Here is a 24,957-nt window from a genome sequence, read left to right as displayed (position 1 = left end):
GACTTTTTCAGGGTCGGTGACTGGGTGGGTCAGTGACTGGGGTCGGTGACTGGGTGGGTCAGTGAGTGGGTAGGTGGGGTCGGTGAGTGGGTGGGTGGGGTCGGTGAGTGGGTGGGTGGGGTCAGTGACTGGGTGGGTGGTTTTGGGTGAGACTGGGTAGGTGAGTGTGAGACTGAATGGGTGGGTGAGTGTGAGACTGAATGGGTGGGTGAGTGTGAGACTGAATGGGTCGGTGAGTGTGAGACTGAATGGGTGGGTGAGTGTGAGACTGAATGGGTGGGTGAGTGTGAGACTGAATGGGTGGGTGAGTGGGAGACTGAATGGGTGGGTGAGTGGGAAACTGAATGGGTGGATGAGTGGGAAACTGAATGGGTGGGTGAGTGGGAAACTGAATGGGTGGGTGAGTGGGAAACTGAATGGGTGGGTGAGTGGGAAACTGAATGGGTGGGTGAGTGGGAAACTGAATGGGTGGGTGAGTGGGAGACTGAGTGGGAGACTGAGTGGGAGAGTGGGTGGGAGACTGACTGGGTGGGTGAGTGGGAGACTGACTGGGTGGGTGAGTGTGTGACTGACTGGGTGGGTGAGTGGGTGACTGACTGGGTGAGTGGGTGACTGACTGGGTGGGTGAGTGGGTGACTGACTGGGTGGGTGACTGACTGGGTGGGTGAGTGGGTGACTGACTGGGTGGGTGAGTGGGTGACTGACTGGGTGGGTGAGTGGGTGACTGACTGGGTGGGTGAGTGGGTGACTGACTGGGTGAGTGAGTGGGTGGGTGAGTGGGTGACTGACTGAATGTGTGGGTGACTGGGTGACTGACTGAATGGGTGACTGAATGGGTGGGTGACTGAGTGACTGTGTGGGTGACTGAGTGACTGGGTGGGTGACTGAGTGGGTGGGTGACTGAGTTGACTGGGTGGGTGGGTGACTGGGTGGGTGTGTGGGTGGGTGACTGGATGAGTGACTGGGTGGGTGGGTGGGTGACTGACTGGGTGGGTGACTGACTGGGTGGGTGACTTGACTGAGTGAGTGAGTGGGTGGGTGACTGAGTGAGTGGGTGGGTGACTAAGTGAGTTTTTGAGTGACTAAGTGAGTGGGTGGGTGGGTTACTGAGTGGGTGGGTGGGTGACTGTGTATGTAATTATTGTGTGTGATTGTTGATTGTGTGGGGTGTGTGTGTGGATGAGTGAGTGTGTGATGTGATAGTGAGTGTGTGGTGTGTGAGTGTGTGTGTCAGTGTTGGTTAGTTGAGTGTTTGTGTGCAATAAATTAGACAGATGTGTAAATAGTAATGTTTTGTGTAAAATATGTTATTGAAAGGAAGAGGTGATTTATTGTGCTAGGTGTGTTAGTAGCGGAGGTGTTGTGTTGTTGTATATGTTTGTGTGTGGTGGGATGTTGATGTGCAATGGGAGTGGGTGGTGAGACGTGTAAATGTGCATTGTATTCAGTGTAGTGTGTATGGTGAAGGGTAGGTAATTGGAACAGTGGGTTGGGTGTGTGTGTTTGTTTAGTGGTGGTTGTGTTGTGTGTGGTAGTTAAGGTTATGTTGAAGTGTTGTTTTGTGTGTTGTATCAGCAGAGGAGGTTGGTGTGTGTGTGAGTACGTGTGTTGCGTGGTTGAGGGCGTGTGGCGTTGCTGAGTGCGTGTGTGTGTGCATGTGTTTGTGTATTTGTGTGTGTGTTGTGTGTGATGGTGTGTGGTGTGTGTGAGAGCATGTGTGTATGTGGCGTGTGTGATGGCATGTGTGTGTGTATGACGCATGTTGTGTGTGTGAGTGCGTGTTGTTGGTCATAGACATGTTGTAAATTGCATGTTTTTGAGTGTAGTGTGTGTATTATGAGGGTGAAGGTGAGGTGTGATTTGTTGTTATGTGTGGCATAGAATGACAGGATGTTTGCGTGTGTGTGTGTGTGTGTGTGTGTGTGTATGAGGGGGTTTTGTGTGGGTGAGTGTTGTGTGTGAGTGGTGGTGTGAGAAGTGTTTTAGAATAAATTATACAGACAGTGAAATTGTTAGGAAAACATATTTTATTGTAAGGAACAGCTGAGTTTCAGTGGTAGGTGTTGTCATACAGTGTGTGAGGTAGCGGGAGTGACATTGGTGGCATGCTGTTTGACTGTAGTCCGCGGCGTTGCGGTCCGGTTGCGGAGGGAGATGTGTGAGGTGCAGGAGATGTCAGGCGTGCTGGTTGTTCCGCGGGAGGTAGAGTGTGTGAGGTAGCGGGATAGCGGGAGTGACATCGGTGGCATGGTGTGTGGTGTGTGTGAGAGCATGTGTGTGTGTTGCTGGTGTGTGATGGCGTGTGTGTGTGTATGAGGCATGTTGTGTGTGTGACGTGTGTGAGTGCGTGTTGTTGGTCATACACATGTTAAAAATGGCATGTTTTTGAGTGTAGTGTGTGGCATAGAATGACAGGATGTTTGCGTGTGTGTGTGTGTGTATGAGGGGGTTTTGTGTGGGTGAGTGTTGTGTACATTATACAGACAGTAAAATAGTTAGGAAAACATATTTTATTTCAACGAACATCTGATTTCCAGTGGTAGGTGTTGTCATACACTGTGTGAGGTAGCGGGATAGGGGGAGGAACATTGGTGGCATGGTGTGTGAGTGTAGGCCGCGGCCTCGCGGTCCGGTTGCGGTAGGGAGCTGTGTGAGGTGCAGGAGATGAGGCGTGCTGTGCGGTCCGCGGGAGCTACACTGTGTGAGGTAGCGGGATAGGGGGAGGGACATCGTTGCCATGGTGTGTGAGTGTAGGCCGCGGCCTCGCGGTCCGGTTGCGGTAGGGAGCTGTGTGAGGTGCAGGAGATGAGGCGTGCTGTGCGGTCCGCGGGAGCTACACTGTGTGAGGTAGCGGGATAGGGGGAGGGACATCGTTGCCATGGTGTGTGAGTGTAGGCCGCGGCCTCGCGGTCCGGTTGCGGTAGGGAGCTGTGTGAGGTGCAGGAGATGTGGCGTGCTGTGCGGTTCCTCGGGAGCTACACTGTGTGAGGTAGCGGGATAGGGGGAGGGACATCGTTGCCATGGTGTGTGAGTGTAGGCCGCAGCCTCGCGGTCCGGTTGCGGTAGGGAGATGTGTGAGGTGCAGGAGATGTGAGGCGTGCTGTGCGGTCCGCGGGAGCTACACTGTGTGAGGTAGCGGGATAGGGGGAGGGACATTGGTGGCATGGTGTAGCGGGGTAGGGGGCCTCGCGGTCCGGTTGCGGTAGGGAGCTGTGTGAGGTGCAGGAGATGTGGCGTGCTGTGCGGTCCGCGGGAGCTACACTGTGTGAGGTAGCGGGATAGGGGGAGGGACATCGTTGCCATGGTGTGTGAGTGTAGGCCGCGGCCTCGCGGTCCGGTTGCGGTAGGGAGATGTGTGAGGTGCAGGAGATGAGGCGTGCTGTGTGGTCCGCGGGAGCTACACTGTGTGAGGTAGCGGGATAGGGGGAGGGACATCGTTGCCATGGTGTGTGAGTGTAGGCCGCGGCCTCGCGGTCCGGTTGCGGTAGGGAGCTGTGTGAGGTGCAGGAGATGTGGCGTGCTGTGCGGTCCGCGGGAGCTACACTGTGTGAGGTAGCGGGATAGGGGGAGGGACATCGTTGCCATGGTGTGTGAGTGTAGGCCGCGGCCTCGCGGTCCGGTTGCGGTAGGGAGCTGTGTGAGGTGCAGGAGATGTGGCGTGCTGTGCGGTTCCTCGGGAGCTACACTGTGTGAGGTAGCGGGATAGGGGGAGGGACATCGTTGCCATGGTGTGTGAGTGTAGGCCGCAGCCTCGCGGTCCGGTTGCGGTAGGGAGATGTGTGAGGTGCAGGAGATGTGAGGCGTGCTGTGCGGTCCGCGGGAGCTACACTGTGTGAGGTAGCGGGATAGGGGGAGGGACATTGGTGGCATGGTGTAGCGGGGTAGGGGGCCTCGCGGTCCGGTTGCGGTAGGGAGCTGTGTGAGGTGCAGGAGATGTGGCGTGCTGTGCGGTCCGCGGGAGCTACACTGTGTGAGGTAGCGGGATAGGGGGAGGGACATCGTTGCCATGGTGTGTGAGTGTAGGCCGCGGCCTCGCGGTCCGGTTGCGGTAGGGAGATGTGTGAGGTGCAGGAGATGAGGCGTGCTGTGTGGTCCGCGGGAGCTACACTGTGTGAGGTAGCGGGATAGGGGGAGGGACATCGTTGCCATGGTGTGTGAGTGTAGGCCGCGGCCTCGCGGTCCGGTTGCGGTAGGGAGCTGTGTGAGGTGCAGGAGATGTGGCGTGCTGTGCGGTCCGCGGGAGCTACACTGTGTGAGGTAGCGGGATAGGGGGAGGGACATCGTTGCCATGGTGTGTGAGTGTAGGCCGCGGCCTCGCGGTCCGGTTGCGGTAGGGAGATGTGTGAGGTGCAGGAGATGTGAGGCGTGCTGTGCGGTCCGCGGGAGCTACACTGTGTGAGGTAGCGGGATAGGGGGAGGGACATTGGTGGCATGGTGTAGCGGGGTAGGGGGCCTCGCGGTCCGGTTGCGGTAGGGAGATGTGTGAGGTGCAGGAGATGTGAGGCGTGCTGTGCGGTTCGCGGGAGCTACACTGTGTGAGCTAGCGGGATAGGGGGAGGGACATTGGTGGCATGGTGTAGCGGGCCTCGCGGTCCGGTTGCGGTAGGGAGCTGTGTGAGGTGCAGGAGATGTGGCGTGCTGTGCGGTTCGCGGGAGCTACACTGTGTGAGGTAGCGGGATAGGGGGAGGGACATCGTTGCCATGGTGTGTGAGTGTAGGCCGTGGCCTCGCGGTCCGGTTGCGGGAGGGAGATGTGTGGCGTGGAGGGGAGGGGGGGTTTGAAGAGGCAGTCTGCAGTGTTTGGTGTTGTGTGAATGTGTGTGTGTGTGTGTGTGCTGTGTTTGTGCGTTGTGTGTAGATTCTGTACCTCAGTGGTTCCCAAACTTTTTCGGTTCAAGGCTCCCCAAGGCGATCAGGATTTTTACGCGGCGCCCAAAGTAAAAACAAAGGTGTATATACATACCTAACAGTTGCAGTGCGCAGTTGGTGTCTCTCTCACACACTCTCACTCTCTCTGACCTCACTCTCTCTGACCTCACTCTCTCTCTCTCTGACCTCACTCTCTCTCTCACTCTCTCTCTCTCAGACCTCTCTCTCTCTCTCTGACCTCACTCTCTCTCTCTCTGACCTCACTCTCTCTCTCTGACCTCACTCTCTCTCTCTCTGACCTCACTCTCTCTCTCTCTCTGACATCACTCTCTCTCTGACCTCACTCTCTCTCTGTCTCCCGGTGCTGCTCCTCCAGCGTGCGCGCCGGGCCTCCCTCTCTCAGCGTCGCTGAGCCGGGCTGAACAGATGCACAAAGCCCCTGCATCTGTAATCAGCGCTGCTATAGTTCCTCTGGCCTGGGACATAGTAAGCGCTTAGGTGCTGCTGCTCGCTCTTGCTTGCTGCCGCTCGCTCTACCAGGAGCTTTTCGCTGTCCTGGCAGAGGAGACAGCAAGCGCGCTTGGTAGGCGGGTATCACTGTGTGTGTTTGTCACTTGGTAGCTGTGTGTGTGTGTGTGTGTGTGTGTGTGTGTGTGTGTGTGTGTGTGTGTGTGTGTGTGTGTGTGTGTGTGTGTGTGTGTGTGTGTGTGTGTGTGTGTGTATTATATAATATTTAAAAATGAAAAAAAAAAAAAGACATGTGAGAATAAATTATTTATTAACATTGTGCAACTTTGATAAATATATTCACACGCACACACCACACACACATCACACACACCACACATATATATACACCACACATACACATTATATATATATATATATACACCACACATACATATATACACACCACACATATATATATACTGTATATATATATCTACTATATATATATATATATATATATATATATATATATACACACCACACATACACACACATATATACATATATACACACACACACACACCACACATATATACACACACACCACACATATATACACACACACACACACACCCTGCAGCCCGTTTTTCACACACACACACACACACACACACACACACACACACACACACACACACACACACACACACACACACACACACACACACACACACACACACACACACACACACCTTGGTGCTGTCTGGTGGCTCTGCAGTTGCAATGCCGGGCAGGCTGCAGCCCCATTGGATGGGAGCGGTCACGTGACCGCTCCTCTGCTTCCCCTCAGAGGTTTTTTTTTTTTTTTTTTTTTTAAATGAGCTAGCAGCCCTTGTTTCCCGCTGCTGGCGGCCCTGATCGCGGCGCCCCTCTAGCCAAGCCGCGGCGCACCAGGGCGCCGCGGCGCACAGTTTGGGAAACACTGCTGTACCTGATTCGGCAGTCTGTGGTAGCAGACGTGAAGGTTTTGATAGCTGTGAAGCGTGGCCCCAGAGCAGGTTGAGGATTAGAGGATTAGGTGTTGCAAAAGCAAAGCGTGAGGGGTGGGACAGTGTGGAAGTATTAGGGCATTGGTGTTGGACGCAGGCCAATGAGAGGTGTGCGGGGGCGGGCATTGGACGCAGGCCAATGAGAGTCAGTGAGGGGTGGGACGCAAGCCAATGAGAGGTGTGCGGGGGCGGGCATTGGACGCAGGCCAATGAGAGTCAGTGAGGGGTGGGACGCAGGCCAATGAGAGGTGTGCGGGGGCGGGCATTGGACGCAGGCCAATGAGAGTCAGTGAGGGGTGGGACAGTGTGGCATTGGTGTTGGACGTAGGCCAATGAGAGGTGTGCGGGGGCGGGCATGGCCTGAGCAGGAGTTACAGGCCCAAGGTCCAATGCGATTGACCCTTGGGACGCAGACATACAGTGATTTCACAAATATATAGTAGATACCTATATATATATATATATATAGGTATCAGTACCGTGTTAGCCGAGCTTCAATAATCAAAAAATAAATAGATGATACCGTTCTGTGGCTAACGAAATGCTTTTATTTGTGCGAGCTTTCGAGATACACTGATCTCTTCTTCCGGCGATGTTACAATGAATGAAGCAAGCAAAATCTATACTATAAACAGTGTCTATTGGAATGTTATCTGTGCTGGTCCTTCCCCCGGTGTGGATGTGTTTTATGGTTGGAGGTGTCAAAAGGTTCCTGAAAGCAAGTGATGAAAGAGTGTGTATGTGTATCAGTGTATCCATTCATTTTTATTCACACTCGAAAGCTCGCACAAATAAAAGCATTTCGTTAGCCACAGAACGGTATCATCTATTTATTTTTTGATTATATATATATATATATATATATATATATATATATATATATATATATATACACAGTGGTCGACAAATCACAAAAAAATCTACTCGCCACCTAGTACCAAACGTTTGCTGCTTGGGCCAATAGGAGCTCGCCACGATGTTAAATCCACTCGCCCGGGGTGAGTAAATGTATAGGTTTGTCGAACACTGTGTATATATATATATATATATATATAAAATTAAGGTTATGGTGGGTAAAAAAAAGTGACAAAAACCCTCCCCAGTAAAGCATATAGCAAATGGAAATATTACTGTATGCTCATTTGCATGTCTTAGTGTGAGGACTCTGGGATCGCGGCACCCGCGCCCTGGTGCCTCCTCACCTTCATTAACCCCCGCTGCCGTGGCGCGCGCCCCTCGCTGGCGTCACTTACCTCCGGCGGCTCTGGGGGTTCCCCGCAGTCCTCTGCGTTCTCGCGCTCCTGCGGGACCTTCCCTCTCTCATGCGGCTGCTACCGCTTACGAGCGCGCGCCCGTCTCTGTTACAGAGCACGCGCAGGACTCTTTTAATTTATTCACTGCTCCTGCAGTGAGGCTCCGCCCCCAACACATACACAAGGATCAATCAGGCATAAATACCACTCACCTGTATCCTATTTTGGACAGCCTATCCAGGACAGCTCCATACACTCCTCCAGGCCTGCCTCCTCTTCCTATTGGTCAGCCACGCTTTATATTGCCTGTCCTGTCATTCAGTCATTGCTCGACATAGTTTCCACTAGGATCACTATTCTGGCATTCTCTCTCATTCACTCAGGTTACGACTTGGCTTGGCGGACGTATTTCTCTGGCTCTCGACCCCTTGCTTGGACAAACGACCTTCCGGAATTCTCCTATCCCTGACCTTGGCTAAAACGGCAACGACGACGGCACTTCTACACCGGTACCGGCAAGTATTGCTAGCTAAACGTCACCTGGCCTGGCAGCGCCAAAATCACCACACTCCAGACACGCTCCTTTTGCTGCGGGTGCGTGTCCATATACGTTCCTCACCTCAGTAGAAGGGACGGGTCTGGTCTGCGGGCAGTACCGGCGTAACACTTAGACAGGTCTGCAACCCCGCCTTTCACCATTATCACCCAGCACACAGCACTTCCACTACAGCAAGGGATTCTGGGAAATTACATGCAAATGAGCACACAGTGCTACCTTTTGTCTCAAGCTCACATTACATGAACAACCCTTAAGACAATGCATGCTGCTTTAAACACAGCTTTTAAACATAGCTTGGGATGAAATGCAAAGCCAGTAAACCTACTTACTATTTCGACCTTTTGGGTCTCTTCAGTGTGAGGTTTGTTGTACTGGCTCTGCTTGTTTGAGACTGAGAGTAGGTCTTCACCACACATTATTAAGGTTATGATGAGTAAAAAAAGTGACAAAAACCCTCCACAGTAAAGCATATAGCAAAAGGAAATATTACTGTATGCTGTGTTTAAAGCAACATGCATTGGCTTAAGGGTTGTTCATGTAATGTGAGCTTGAGACAAAAGGTGGCACTGTGTGCTTATTTGCGTGTCATTTCCCAGAATCCCTTGCTGCAGTGGAAGTGCTGTGTGATAATGGTGAAAGGCGGGGTCGCCTATTTTTGCAGTTTTTTGTATGTTGATTGAGTAAACTGAACTTTTATTCATAAATATGAAGAAGTGTTGTGGATTTTTTCGTTCTATACGATACTGTTGGGCTGATTTTGTGATCCTGGCCCGTCCAGAATATATTATATATATTTATATAATATATAAACATTTATATGAATTAAAAGCGTATATATAAACACTTTTAGTTCATATCAATGTTTACATATTACTTGTTAAAAGCTGCAGACCAAGCAATATCCCAAGTGTTTTTTTTAATAAATCAGTTCTGTACTATGAAAAAATACTTGTAGCATTATTTATTTTTTTAAACAACTTTGAATTACATTTTTTATGTATTATATTATAGTGTAAAGTCGCATCCCCTTCCTCTTCTGAAACAGGCTCTGGCACACCCCTTTTTGAGCCCTGCCCCAATAGTATCTAGTGACTGCCTAGTCACGTGGTCTCCCAACAGAACTTTGCATGTTTGGTCCTCTTCTGCTGTACTGACAGCCATTTATTGAACCTCCGAGCCGAATCTTCACCGATAGATCGGCAACTCTGCAAATTACTTATTGTGTGGATTGTATTGATGCACATATTAAAGGGGGGGGGCGTGGGAGGGGGGAGGGCGGCGAAATCTAGCAGCTTGGACTGCTCGTTAAAAATGGATAAGAAGCAAAAGGTGACACTGTGGGCTCATATGTTAATAAGCCAAGAGGACACAACGAACTTTGTATTCGCAGCTGTATTTAATCTGAACCTCTTCAGTGTACATCTGCGTTGCCCCAAAGGCGGATACCTGATGGTGCTCCCTAACAGCTGCTCCCCTCTGCACAGGACCAGCATGCCAAGGGTTACCATTTGCTTGTACTTTGTGGAACGTCACCCCCACCCACTGGAATGTTAATGAGCCAAGAGGACAAAGAACTTTGTATTCACAGCTGCATTCAATCTGAACCCCTTCAGTGTACATTTGCGTCGTCCCAAAGGCAGACAGGCGCAGCAGAAGGGTGTGTGCGTTTGCGGCCGTTCGCTGATGTTAAAGCTTCTCTATTTCAATCTGAAACTCATCAGCCCTTTATCCCCTGTACCCAATTTTCCAACTCTATCTGTCCATGAAATGTCCGTGAATTGACTGCATAACCCTGTTCATTTCATGTAATCATGTATTGTTATATCTCTGTACCCAGGACATACGTTAAAACGAGGTGCATTACTTCCTGGTAAAACATTTATATTTATATATAATATATATAAAAATTGAATGTCATTTCCCAGAATCCCTGGCTGCAGTGGAAGCACTGTATGCTAGGAGATACTGGGGAAAAGCAGGGTTACAGACCTGTCAGACGTGAATGTGCTCACAAGTTATATTTTAATTTGCCCTTTCATTATTAAATAATAGTTTGCATTGTTTGTTCTTTTATGACATTATATTTGAAATGCAACTTTAAATAAAATATTTGTTTTTATAAAGTTTACAGTGTTTTTGTTATTTGACATGGACAAGAGTTTGATGACTGGATGTCTTTTGTAAACCATTTCGGAGCTCAATGCTCCTTTCTAAATCAATGGACACAAATAAAAGCAAACGTGGCGGTTGTGACTTTGGCGTTAAAGCATTTACCAGGGAAAAGTGATTTCTTAGTAGTAATAAAGATCTGGTTACTGTTAAACAGGCTTGGTGTTGTTCAATAAACCAGCGATGCAGAAAAACAGGGGGGGAAACAATTTACAAGTTGCTGCGATAATTTAACACATCTTGAAAGTATATTAGGAATTGTGAACTGCAGCCATAGAGGAGAGGCTTGAAAGCATGTCTGCTGAAGCCGGAGAGAAGCAGCAGGGCAGTGACAGCCAACATCATTATGGTGGAGCCATAAGCTGGAAAACTGCACCTGTTTACATGCAGCGGTAACCAGTCATCAAAGGCCATCTAAGGGTTAATGGGGCCACGTGCTGTTGAGCTCAGATGTGCATGCTGTCAAAACACTTGTAGGGTAACGCATCATTTGCACAAAGCACCACTGGTTTAGGACACATTTCTTGTTTGTTCTATGAAGCACAGGCCAATTTACACACACAACGTGTTATTATTGGACCCCAAAGGGCCTTATTCTATATATCGGCTGAAGCGGCTGTTCGGTCCCTTTTGAAGTTGATGGGGATTTTGGGGAGTGGCCTGAAGACGCATCAGACTGCAGAATGTCCCAAAAATGGAAATAAAGTTTAAAGTAGGATCATTATTTGGTAGTAAACTCCATTAAAGAGGCAATCCAAGCTGCTAAAAAAAATAATTAAAAACAAAATATATATATTTTAGGTTTTAATATATGCAGCCTTTGATTACCTTTATTGAAAACAAATTACCTAAGCTGCCAATCGATTGGTTGTCCCGTGATCGATCAGAAAAATCCTGCTTCCCAGGCTTCACTAAATGGCTGCCTTTTCGTTTCAAATCAATCCTTCAGTCAGTGTAACTCAACAGTTACAATGTATCCTTATATTACTAAGTTAACATTATCTATCCTTACAGTTTGCAGCTCAAACAACTGGGAATATTGGCAACAAATTGTCACAAACAGGGAAGTGTTGCAAATATCTTGCACTGCTGGGGAAGCGTGTTAACCCGGCTATAGAAATCACAGGATCCTCAGTATATTACAACTCATTAAAAATGGCATTAAGAGTTGAATTTTAATCCAGAAGTACTGGAGTATGATCCAGACACTGGTGGAGGACACAACGGGACTTATTCTCCCGACCGACCCGCTGACCCTGGTGCTGGGCAAACCTATGGAAGATACCCCCCCCCCGATGTCAAGACTCATCACGGCCATATTAACAGCAGCCAGGTGCTCAATTGCAGCTGCCTGGAAGCATATCAACCCCCCCTCAAGGACTATCGTGATCAGAAGAATCAACGAGGTAATGTTAATGGAGAAGCTCACGGCCATGCTCCAGAAAAAGATACCCCAATTCCAGAATACCTGGGAGCCCTGGCTAGGGAGATAAAACTAGAGAAGAATAGACTGAGGCTGACCCAAAGCGGGAAAATACGCCGCACTCTTGAGCCAGGGAAATAGACATAGCCTCAACCCCTCCCCCCCGTCCCCCCCCCCCCTACCAGTCCCTCCGCCCCCCCTCCCCTGTGAGTGCTCCCTTCTCCCCTCTTCCCCCCCCTCCCCCTCTTTCTTTTTCACCCCTTTCTCCTTCTGCGGAAAATGAGAAAAAGACATTGGTCACGATGTACAACTATCTTGGGCTCAAGACAGAAATGTATGTAAAATTTTGTTTGAAGAAATGACCAATAAAAGAAATTGTTACAAAAAAAGAGTTGAATTTTAAAATAAAAAAAAGGTAGTAAGTATTATCTAATGCCACAGAACTGTTTTATTTGAAAAAACCACAGATGTAGAATATTGCATGGATTGCACATTTAAACACCACACCCAAGACTATCAACAAATGCGTTTTAAGAACAAGAAAAGCTTCAGAAACAAAAACTAGCTTTACCGTGATATAAATGAGAACATTAAATTTGAACATTAGGCCTCCGGGGGCGTGTCGGGGCGTATCGGCGGGCGGGCCAGTGACGTCACGGAGCTGGTTCGCCCTCATTGGGCGAACCGCTCACGTGACCGGCCCTGCGCTCCGGCAAGCGTGAAGATTTAAAATTTCCCTCAGACCTACGCTTCCGCGCGCTTGCGAGCCCCTACTAAAGCCGCTCACATTGCGGCTGTAGGGGCTCAGTGCCGAGCGGAAGCGCGCCTCAGCCCGCAAGCACTATCCATGGACGCGGCCTTATGTAGCATCCCTCTGAATTTTGTGATGCTACAATACACCTTTTCCATTTTAAATGGATATAACAGACCTAACGCTACGTTTCCTCCCCCACATAAACTACACACAAAAAAAAAAGCCATTTCAAATTACCTCTGCGGAGCTGTCAAAGCTACATTAGGAGACAAGAATAAATGTGTGACTCAATTTCTCTCCAGGATAAAGGATCATTTTTAGTCGAAATGAACATACTGCATCCTTCATCATTCTATTTTGGTGAATAAGAGTAAAACAGTCTATTTAAGACATCCATTTAAATGCAAATGTGGATATCCCAGGAGAAAATGTTAATCATTTTACAGGGAAGAGAATCTTTAAGGCCATCCTTGAAGCAGAAATACCAGTTAGTTGACCATTTTTTTTGCGTTTGCACACAAAACATAGCCAGACTGAGTATTCATAAGTCGGTTTCAAACAGAGGAGCAGCTTATTGTGAAGTGATGAGGTTTTATGGTGAACAAAAATATGGTTTATAAAATTCGCTTAGAATACCAATGTCTATATAGCATCTCTCTGCTGGATATACACAACACTAAGGTGCATTATGCTTCCAAGGAAATCAGCAATCACCTGTTACCATGGGCAAAAGTGCATAGAGTAGAAGAGACGCACAACTATCTCATGACAGCCTAACTCTAATAAACACTGGATTCAGTGTACCCTATTTTCTATACATTTATGTTTGAATAATCCCTTGCTGAAGTGGAGGCACCGTCTGTTAGGAGATAATGGGGAAAGGCAGGGTTGCAGACCTTTCTGGGGCATGCAAATATACAAACAAGTGATATTTTTATTTGCTGTATGCTATACAGTGGAGGGTTGTTGTCATTTTTTTACCCACCATAACTTATTTACTGTCTGGTTCAAACCTATCCCAGATCAAATGGCAAACCAGAATAAACAGCCTCACACTGATGAGACCCAAAAGTGCGAAACAGCTGTCTGGCTATCGCTTCTCTGCCTTTTGGCTAAGATCAAGTGTATGGTCTGTCTTTCCAAGGATGGACCTTGTAGAAATACACTTGATTCGATGGTCAACTTGGCCGGGAAGCAGAACTAGTAAGCCCGGGATTTTTTCGTTTGTTGCACCCCGGGGATGGTAGACCTGGTAGTGTACATTGGTCGCTGCACCTTTGATTGTGATGATGCCTGCATCACAAGAGTACCATGCACCTGCACAACTAGATAGCATGGCCCTTATTATTTCCACACTGAGCATCTCCCTGGCCTTCTGGCTGGAGCAGTCATGGAGGGAAGTGCATGCACTCTGCAATATGGTGCAATATGGCACATTATATATTCTTTGCATAAGACTATGTGCCTGCCTCCATTCTCTACACCAGGCCTGCACAACACGCGGCCCCCGCGGGCCGCAGCGGCTTTCCCCCTGCTTCCGAGTCCGCTCTCCCCTCCGCCTACGGAGTTCGCTCTCCCGCTCTGCCTCCCCCGCCAGAGTCCGCTCTCCCCCCCGAGTCCTGTCTCCCTTCCGCCTCCGGAGTCCGCTCTCCCGCTCTGCCTCCCCACTCCCCCCCGAGTCCGCTCTTAGGACTGCAGGGTAGGAGCGCGCTCTAGCAGGCACTTCCCTGCCTGCTGCTTTCTAGAGCGAGAGCGTTCCTGCAGTCTTGCCTGCTCTACTGCCGCAAGATGATGTGAGGTACAGGGGGAGAGGGGGGGGGGGGTATTTGAGGTATGGGGGGGTGTTATTTGAGGTACAGGGTGGGGTGTTATTTGAGGTACAGGGGGGGTTGATGTGTGGTGCAGGGGGGGTTGATGTGAGGTGCGGGGGAGTTGATGTGAGGTGCAGGGGGGAGAGGGATGTGTGTGGTGTGCAGGGGGGTATTGTGTGTTTGTGGAGGGGGAGATATATGAAGATGATGAAGAGGAGAGATGATGATGATGATGATTTTACCCATGCAGCCCAAATCTGTTTTCCTTGGAGCAGTTCGGCCCTTCTCACTTAACGAGTTGTGCAGGCCTGCGCTACACTCTTCTGGCTGGAGCACACACAGATTTTTTTGAACCCCCCTGGCCTCCGGGTCAGGGCTTACTTTGAGCAATTTTTGCACTGCCTTGCACAGAGCACAAAAACACTCAGCATTATCAATTTTGTTTGTGTTTTTTTTCACGTTCAGTTATCAGTCACCTGTCTCTCGTCGGAGAGACTAAAGACTATGTGCTGGAGGGTAGAAGAGCTGTCTGAGTAGCTCCCGAGTGGACTCAGACCCACCTGCCTGGCCTTCTGGCCGAGGAGGGAAAGAGGAAGAGGAGCCTGATTCTTCGAATGAAGACTCCATGTAACACTCCATCTTCTGGGCCCTCGTGGCTTAAGACACACTGGATAGATCAAGGACTGGACTGATCTTCGGAGAGGACTGTCACAAGTAGGAAGCACCTGGCTCCCTGTGTGGTCCATGAGGCACGTTTTTTTTGGAGTGGTCACTATCACCGCAGGGCTTAAAAAAAAAAAAAAGAAGCTGTCTATGAGTAGGTTTACTGGCTATGCACTTTAACGCAGGTTGTGCTGAAAAGCGGTGTAATGCAGCGAGCATAAACTTATAGGGTCCATATAAAAATGAAATTGAACAAATGGTGACACTGTGTGCTCATTTGCATGTAATTTCCCAGACTCCCCTGCTGCAGTGACGGCACTGTCTGTTAGGAGATAATGGTGAAAATCAGGGTTGCAGACCTGTCAGACATGCAAATGTGCTCACAAGTGATATTTTCATTTGCTGCTTGAAGAACGGAAGTCACCCTTTGTAAACACACTATAATACGATAAAAGGTATGGGGTTACACAGCAGGGATAAGATACATTTATTAATAGCAAGTGTTTGTGCCAGTTAAAAAAAAGAAAATAGCAGAGCAAACCACTCAACACACTGAAAAAATGATTTTTCTAAAAAAGTATTCGGTAATGAGAGTTAACAGGAATGGGAGAAGAAGCACTTCCTTCCCTCTGCTGATAGGAAAAAGAGAGTCGAAGCAACAACTAAGCAAGACGTGTGCAGCAATGACGCCTTTATTAGCAAGTGCATTGTGAAAGATGTACGGTTCAGGTTGCAGCTTTCAAATATGCCTTTATGTTCCTTAAACTTTGAAACCTGAACCTACCATGCACTAGATCCGTGTTTGTCAATAGGGATTTTCTAGGAACCCATAGGTTTCGTGAGCATCACCTAAAGGGTTAACTGCAATTTTCAGGTTGTACCAAAATTGTACCAAATACAGAAGAATTTACACTGCATCTGATCTCAGTCACGCTATTTGAGAGGGTTGGGGTTCCTTACAATGCATCTGATCTCAGACGCGCTATTAGAGAGGGTTGGGGTTCCTTACAATGCATCTGATCTCAGTCACGCTATTTGAGAGGGTTGGGGTTCCTTACAATGTATCTGATCTCAGACGCGCTATTAGAGAGGGTTGGGGTTCCGTACAATGCATCTGATCTCAGGCGCGCTAATAGAGAGGGTTGGGGTTCCTTACAATGCATCTGATCTCAGACACGCTATTAGAGAGGGTTGGGGTTCCTTACAATGCATCTGATCTGAGAGGGTTGGAGGTACAGCAGAATTTCACAATACAATGATCGGTTCTTTAACCAAAAATAGGTTGAAAACTACTGCCCTAGATTTTTGACTGGCTGGGTGTAGGGCATTAACGAAGCACTTCAACCTCTATTTTACTGGGAAACACCTGAATTGTCATCATTTAGGGTTGGATAATGTACAGGATCATCTTTCCTGTCTCTTGGTAGTGTGTCAGAGTCATAGACTCTGTATATATTAGTAGGAGGTTGAACTATGTCTGCTTTCCAGTATGCGATGAGTTAACTCCCCTAGTTAGACAGGCCACAGGTGAACCTAATTAAGTAAGCTCACCTGCTTTAAAAACAGGAAGAGGAAATGCTTCTCGAGCAGCAGTCTCTCTCAGACACAGAGAGGACAGAGGACAGAGGAGAGCTGACAGACACAGACTGCTCATATTTATGCTGTCCTGAGGGGAATAAAGCTCACAGGTAAGGAGCCAAGTGGTGTTACCGAATATTTTTGGTCTGGTCAAGTTTAGCTAGCCAGCCGGGTAGATAGACGTAACCTTGTTTAGTTAGTTCCCTAACAGAGATAGGGTTTTGATTTTTATGTTTTTTGTTTTACTTAAAAGGGACAGAGCACCCATAGTTTTGTTATGTTTATGGACAAATAAAACCACCAGCATATTAGTTCACTAGAAGAACTGTGTTGCCTCCTCACTAACCATGGTCATCCTGCCACAGTAGTCTACGAGAAAGTGTTTTAATTGTAACCCTGATCGGTATATGTTAAAAAAAAACCAGAAAATATAAATCTTAATGGTCAGAATAGGTGAGAATAGGTGATAGCTATACACAGATCGAGAGACAGAGTGATCTAGTTGTCTCAGTGCTGTCTTCAAATGTGTGATAAATCAGTACAAGACCCTTTTATGGCTCCATCTGACAATGGACAAACTTTATAAATATAGAGCACATACAAATAAAGCGTCGCTCCTCGACCACTGCACACTGTTCTAATCCCGGGTGAATTGCTTCCACCTTGGACAATGCAAAAAAAGCAGGAAAAAGCAGTAAGACTACTGAATGTTCATAAACTGGGGGCACTTACCCAGCATTCCCATCCCTAGCATGAATGCGTCCATGGTGTAGGGAAGGCCCCTCGCTCGTCCTCTCGTTCCAGGAGGGAACATCACTTCTTTAGGCTGTGCTTTCTTACATTCAACCTATTGCATGAAGAAAAGCAAAATAAGATGCAAATTAATTCTATTCAAATGTCAAATAAACAATACCTCAGGCAACAGAAAAAAAAGTGCATTATATTTAGCATGTCTTCCTTGTGAACTTTAAAATATAGGCCACTTAGAAGAACAGATTCATAGATAAATACTTAACATTACCTTTGTCTTTGTCACTGGTCAGATTACCAAAGGAAGAAGGCGAAGACACATGACAATTTACTATTTGATTTCATAGGCAATACATTTACAGGCACTAATCTTACACATAAATATAGATAGTAATCAAAGACATGGATTGCGCAATTTAACCTTAGATTGTCAATCCTATAACTCGAAAATCTTATAAATTACACCAACGTTACTTATTTAAAATCCCTTAATTACCTCTTTTGTTTCCAAAATGAAACCGACAAATTAGGGCTGCTGAGATCCATGCTTCCTTCATGCTGCTGGCAATGACAACTACAGTAGTTCCCTGACTAAGTTTCTTATACTGGATGCCCTGCCAGTCACTGTGATGTCACCCTCTGTGACATCACTCTATATGTAACAAAAAACTGAAGTCAGAATATGGTTGCCTTGGTAACCCACTGGACTAAAATTACTGCCGCACCCATTTTACCAAGGACCAGCACTGATAATCCAATCCATTCTGATCCTGTACAATGAGCACACTAATCCAGTGCTAAATTCTTAAAAAAAGAAAAATGTGCAGGAACTCTCGGCAGACGCAAGGTATTGTGGAACCTGACTTTGAAAGGCGCTATGTTGACTGACAGCTGTACTATCCATGTTGTACAGTATGTACCTGCTGTGCATGTTGGCACATTTTTAAATGCTCTGCCCCCACCAGGCTGAGGGATTTGTCAGGCTTCATTAAAAATTAAAACAAGCTAAATTCCTACTTCCCCTAATTTGTCCACTCATCCAAGACATTTTGTCAAGCCGTGATCATTACTATATTCTTACCGACACAAGTGAACATATATACTAGTGATGTACCAAGTACCCGGAAATTACCCGGTGCTTTTTCAGCTACCCGGAACTTACTCGGACCCGGCAGCAGGGTGCTGGGATCGTCACCAGGTCGGAACCGGCACCAGATAATTTGAGAGCAGCTGAAAAAGACTCCCACACTTAGCTGCAGCCGGCGACGGAGGGTGAGGGTGAGAGACCGCTGCGGAGGGTGAGGACAACTGCGGCGACATCGTTGGAGCAGCAGCAGACGTCCTTGTGGTGGTGACAGCAGCAGAAGTCCACATTCAACCGGCGGGAGCAGCTGAACACAGCACACAGTTGATGCTGCTGGGAGCCAAGGAAACATGTGACCTGAGGAGCATTCCTATTGGACAGCCAGCTCGTCCCCAGCTGTCCAATAGGAACGCTCCTTCTCAGGTCACATGGTCCCCCAGCTCCCACCAGCATCAGCTGTGTGCTGCTCCCGCCGGCTGAATGCGGACTTCTGCTGCTGTCACCGCCACCAGGACGTCTGCTGCTGCTCCAACGATGTCGCCACAGTCCTCCTCGCCCTCTGCTGCCGGCTGCAGATAGGCTAAAGTAACCCAGTGGGTACCCGGCCTGCAAATTGGCTCATATACCCGGTAATTCTCAGGACTCAGTACAACACTAATATAAACTAACATATCAGACACACACATCTAAAGATAAAGAAACACAGACACAAACATGCACTCATACCTAATTACCTCCTACATACCCACAGATACACGTATACACATTACATAAATACAAACATGAACTCTCACTGTTAAATCACAGAAACATCTCAGATTCTCTCCTAAGAGCGACAATGGATATTGTACTTTAGTGAATACACTACATTGTACTTTAGTGAATTGGAACTTAAAACTCACAGGTTATAGAATGATCAGTGTGTGTATATACAGTATTTAGATTGCGATACAATCACCAATAAGTAAAACTGAAAAGGGCAAGACATACTGTCTTGTCCCCTAAGTTTTCTCCATGAGTAAACCACCTAAGGCCAATATGAAACTGCCTGCACTCAGTTCCAACTGCTAATATAGGAGCTGGAACTCCGTTTCTGTGCACTCCTGGTTCACTCTAGACCTGCACTAATCCTACAAGACTCTGCAAGAGCAGCTTTGTACATCTCTAGCAAAATTCTAACAGTCACCCCAAGTTGGATAATAACATTCTGTTCTCTTTGCTGTACATTTGCTTTACCAAATTTCTAGACTATATACATCTGATCCAGGGGCGTAGCTATAGCCTATGCAAAGCACGGGGGCCAGCTCTCATCCCCCCCGGCCCCCACTGTCGGCTGCTCTGCTGACCATCTCTCTCTCTTCCAGATAGAGGCAGGCGAGGGGAGATGATGGTATGCGGCGACGGGCTGCCAGAGTGAAGCAGAGGAGCAGCCGGCAGAGGAGTTAGGGGTTGCACAGAGGCAGAATAGGACAGTCGGGGAGCAGTGCACCCCAGCGATCTGACCCAGAAGTCTTTCATCCAGTGTCTATGTTGCTACAGTGCGTTCCTCCCCGACTGTCCTGTTCTGCCTCCATGCAACTCCTAACTCCTCTGCTTAACGCTGGCTGCCCACCACCATGTATAATCATCTCCCCCACCTTCCTCTATCACCACCATGTCCCATAGGTAGACATGGAGAAAGAGGGGGAGAGTTGGAGGAGGGGGAGGGAGCTGGAGGAAGGATGATGAGGAGGGGGAGAAATGATGAGGAGTGAAGAGGAGAGATGATGAGGAGAGATGAGGTGCGGAAACAACGTCCAACTTAAAAATAAATGGCGAGTAATCTATACTTTATATTTCATCTATATTTATGTGTGCAGTATATTTAATTTCCTTCTAACAGATCGAAGAATATAAAGAGGTAACATAATACATTGAGGTAATAGGGGATATTATTCCTAAATGCGTTGGCACAGTATATTTTATTTTTTCCGAGCCAACTTAAATAGAGGCAACATGTTCTCCTGAATCTACGGAATACATTCACTTACGCCACTGGTCTGATCCGAGTTCTAGCTTAAGGTAGGCATCTTACAGTACATCTCTTTCTCATCACATCTTCAAATCTATGCTAAATACTTCCATGATACAGAAAGAAACAGTGAAAGAAAAAGTGAAAGAACACGGTGCAATATGGATCAATATGGAAAATCTATTGTATTCAATAGAATTATAAAATATATAAGTACAAACATGAAAAGCAAATGACAACTTGCAATAATAAATGCAATCAGCCAGCCTGCCACACAAGGAACTTGGGGAGGATTGCTGACGGAACAAGTGATGTTCGTTTCTGGAATTAGCCTGGCAGCAAGAGATGGAACCTTTCCCGACTGCCAATGCTTCGACCGATATTCATTGCGTAACCTCACGTGATCTCCAAGCGTTTCGCACTTGCGTGCTCAATCGGAGGTGAAGCACGCGAGTGCGAAACGCGTAGAAGCATGTGAGGCTATCCTTCCCAAGTTCAGTGTGCGGCAGACCGATTGTATTTTTTATCGTAAACTGTCATTTGCTTTTCATGTTTGTACTTCTATATTTTTATAATTCTATTGAATACAAGATATTTTCATACTGATCCCTAGGGCGCCGTTTGCTTTCACTTTTTTTCTTCTTTTGTTTGGAGACCACCCTCGGGAGGTGATTCGAGTACTGACGTGATTCGAGTACTCCTGCAAACAAGCAGCAAGGAGAGAACCGTTTATATTTGAATGCGGGAGAGCTTTAGCCTGGTCTTCCCACGATCTACTTCCATTATACAACTGCTTACAATACACAATTTTGTCCCAATGTGCACAGTTGTTTTTAGTTGATTTTGGCCTAAATGTACTGTATGTACACTTAAAAATAAAAAGGGTTGCAACCTTTAATCATGTACTTTGAGAAGCAGTTCCATCCTGCAAGTGCAGCACAGGAGACCATATGGCGAAGTAAACATACTATAGCAATGACACTTCTTGTGAAGTACAAGATGCAGCACACGCTGATGTACTTACAGACAGGACAGCACCTTAAACAATATGTACACAAACTCTACTTCTCTTTTTGGTAAATCGTCTACATTGGGACATGCCGTTTTAAATAATTTCATGTTTAAACACCTGAAAACGACCCTTTGAAAAAACAACAACACATTGAGAGCAAACGCTTCTCAGAGAAATGTCTGTTTTTGACTAATAGAGAGTGGAAGTATAATATAATATGGGAACTCTCACTTACTGGATTCCCAGGAGCCAGCATGGTTCAGCTTCGTTTCACCCTTACAATCTGTGTATAAGGGACGGCTTCCAGTACTAAAATGGTTAAAGTGACATTTCCATGCTACTCTGCCTTAAACAGTTAATTTTCCCAGGGGAGCATGGGAATTTATTTTTTTACATACAATTATATAGGGAAGCGCAGAGGAATAAAGAAAATGTTCACAATGTCAGGGACTCATTGTCTACACGAGGCAATTACTCACTAGTGAGTATTAGCGAGTCATCCCTATTGATAGCGTCTTCTGAAATAATAACCTAAGCACAAGAAAGAACAGAACAGAATCTTTGCTCTACTTTTCATTGTACTGTATTATTTTATTTAGAGGTAGCAAAGGGAGTTTAGTTGCAAGAGTCCAAGTGAAATCTTGTAAGTTATTGTACTGTATTTACAGCATCTAACTCCAGGGGGATAGTTTCAAAAACACCAATCAAGCTTCACACTTTGAAAGCAGTGTAAAGGTTCAGAAATACAACAACATATTCGGAAATGATTTGAGTTAAAAAAATATATATATATATATATAACTATATCTATACATACTGTATATACACAGACACATTAACAAAAAAACAGGATAGCAAAATCACACAAAAGGGGATTTTTCTATTATTAAGACACACAGACACAAAGGCAATAGGGAATGTTTAAATTCATGAACTAGTGAAAAATAGAATCTTGATAGCTCGAGTCTCATCATTTCCTTTTATTACAGCATCTATCTATGGGAGGGATCCCAGAAATGTACTATAACTGAACTTCAAATGAGGTCTTGAATAAACTGAACTCGGCTTGTGAGATCGTATGTGGGAGAGCTCTGCACAATGGCCACTGATCAGTTACACAAGGGGGAAAAAAATAACGGATGTAGCAATGTGTGGCTAACTAATACCCCTATCAGTGACAGCCCATTCATTGTCTTATGGATACATGCTGCCTGTTCCTAAGCAACCGCATCAAAGGAAATCTCAGGTTTATACAATTTTCATTTAGGTAGCAGAGGTTAACTCGCTGTAATGGGATGATTTAAAACAAACACACCTACCCTTCGCTTTCCACTGTTCAGGCATGAAACCCCAAAGCACAAAAGGAAGCACGCGCCAGATGCCATTTTATTTTATACGGCGACACATCTGGACGTGTGAAATATTTCCTTTGATACATTTCTCAAAAACCCCTCCATATTTCACAATCTTTGTCATCTTGTTCCCGTCTGTCAGACATCCTTAGGCAGGAAGGAAAATGAAGACCGCAAACCTTCCTCCCCTCCCAAAAAAGTTAAAAACATGAAAGTAGTTTGTAGCAGGGCGTTCATCAAATCTACACAGGAGCAGCCGATTGCTTCATCCGGGTCCAGATAGAGTATATGAAAAGCATGAAGATAATATATATATAACCAAGGGTGTCTTGTGGGGCCATCATTTTAGATTGTAAGCTCTCCGCGGCAGGGATTTCCTATCCTATTGTCTGACTTTGTTGAGCTTATTGTATTATAATTCCCTGTATTGTATGGTCTTAAAGCGTTGAGTACACGTGGGCGCTATGTAAATAAAGATATACATACTAGTGGTGTACCGAGTACCCGGAATTACCTGGCACCTGGCGTTACATGATACATTTCCAGTTACCCGGACCCGGCAACTGAGAAGTGGGCCCGGCGTCGGGTAATGTCAGGGTAGCTGAAAATAATCACATCACTTACCTGTGGGAGCATCGGAAGTGTCTTCAGCCGGCGTGGGACAGCAGGAATCCATTACACAGCACAGCAGCAGGTAAGGTGTGTGTGTGTGTGTGTGTGTGTGTGCCGTCGGGGAACCATGTGACCGGAGCAGGAGACTGAGCCTTCCTATTGGATAGCCGCCTGTCCAATAGGAACGCTCCGTCTCCTGCTCCGGTCACGTGGTTCCCCGGCGGCTCACACACACACACTGCTTACCTGCTGGGGTGCTGTGGAATGGATTTCTGCTGTTCCACGCCGGCTGAAGACACTTCCGATGCTGCCGCCGCCACAGGACCGCTGCTGCTGTTCCTAGATGTTGCCGCCACCCTGCACGTAAGTGAAAAACCGGGTACCCGGCCGGGTAAAACTATTGATTTTGGCCGGGTACCCGCTACCCATTTTTTTTCAAATCTCACTATCCGGTACAACACTAATCCATACATAGATACAATTTAGGTGTCGGTCCTCTGAAATGCTTCATGTGACATTCCTGTTTGCACACTAGCAGTTCAAGCACTTTTATGTTGGAGGAAACCTGTACAGTTTATTATTGGCCGACAAAGACCTATTCCTGTGGGGCATGAACGCCTTAAACTGCCAACAAATTCCACCCTGAAATATCCAAGGCTGTTCAAATCTCCCACTCCGTCCTCTAAATCTAGTGGATGGAACATATTTCTCAACCTATTACTTAGAAATCTGAGAACAGTCTTAACAAAAGTCCCAAGATAATTCTTATTTTTTGCTTTCCCATGTTGGCTAACAAAGGCAGAGAAGCCATAGAATCTAGCATGAACAAAGCCTCTTACAGGGCACTATCTTTAAATGTGTCAAGTAGAACACATTGTGGTTTTCAATTGATAAACTAAAAACAATTTAAGATTTGTTTAGAAGTATGGGTGGTACCTTTTTCCTTCAATGGCATCACAAGGTCAAACGGGTACGGATGTGATTTAAAGCTACCTCTTCGGGAAAAAAAATTAAAAAAAGATACTGCACACAAAATATTGCACCGATACGAACTAGCACTTAATAAAACAACACAGATCTGTCTAATACCGTTACAAACCGTTTAGTACTACTTGCCAGTCACTACCAACAGCTAAGAAACTAGTGGTCCATACCAAGCTACATCTGTACTTTAAAGACTACTTTATTAATGTCAAATAAATACAGTACAGGCAGTCCTCGGTTATCCGACACAATGCGTTACTCAAAAAGGCGTTGTAAAGCGAAACACGTTTTCCCATAGGAACACTGTTTAAATGAAAGGTTCCGTTCCTGAAGGCATTTTTAACACTAAAATACACCAAATATTTTATGCCGGCAATAAGATATGCAGCACACACATAAATTATATAGTGTATATACTGTATTATATATATAATATAACATAATAAATAATATATTATATAGTATAATATATTATATAGTATAATATTATATATATATATATATATATATATATATATACGCTCTTACGACGCTTTGCAATGTTGTTTATGTGAATGTGTATATATATATACAC

General features: G+C 46.4%; 1 protein-coding gene across 9 annotated transcripts in view; it reads right to left on the bottom strand.

Moving 5' to 3' along the window:
- Positions 1–24,957, bottom strand: part of MSI2 (musashi RNA binding protein 2) — a 575,344-nt gene that overhangs the window by 137,750 nt on the left and 412,637 nt on the right. For all 9 annotated transcript variants that reach the window (XM_075590055.1, XM_075590053.1, XM_075590052.1 and 6 more), the window contains one exon: positions 17,311–17,425. In XM_075590055.1, the coding sequence (XP_075446170.1) occupies positions 17,311–17,425 (115 nt within the window). The remainder of the gene's footprint in view (positions 1–17,310; positions 17,426–24,957) is intronic.

This window comes from Ascaphus truei, chromosome 3 (genome assembly GCF_040206685.1).
Source record: "Ascaphus truei isolate aAscTru1 chromosome 3, aAscTru1.hap1, whole genome shotgun sequence".
Classification (NCBI taxonomy): Eukaryota; Metazoa; Chordata; class Amphibia; order Anura; family Ascaphidae; genus Ascaphus; species Ascaphus truei.
The sequence above is the reverse complement of the archived record's forward strand: the minus strand, read 5'-3'. Positions and strand labels throughout refer to the sequence as shown.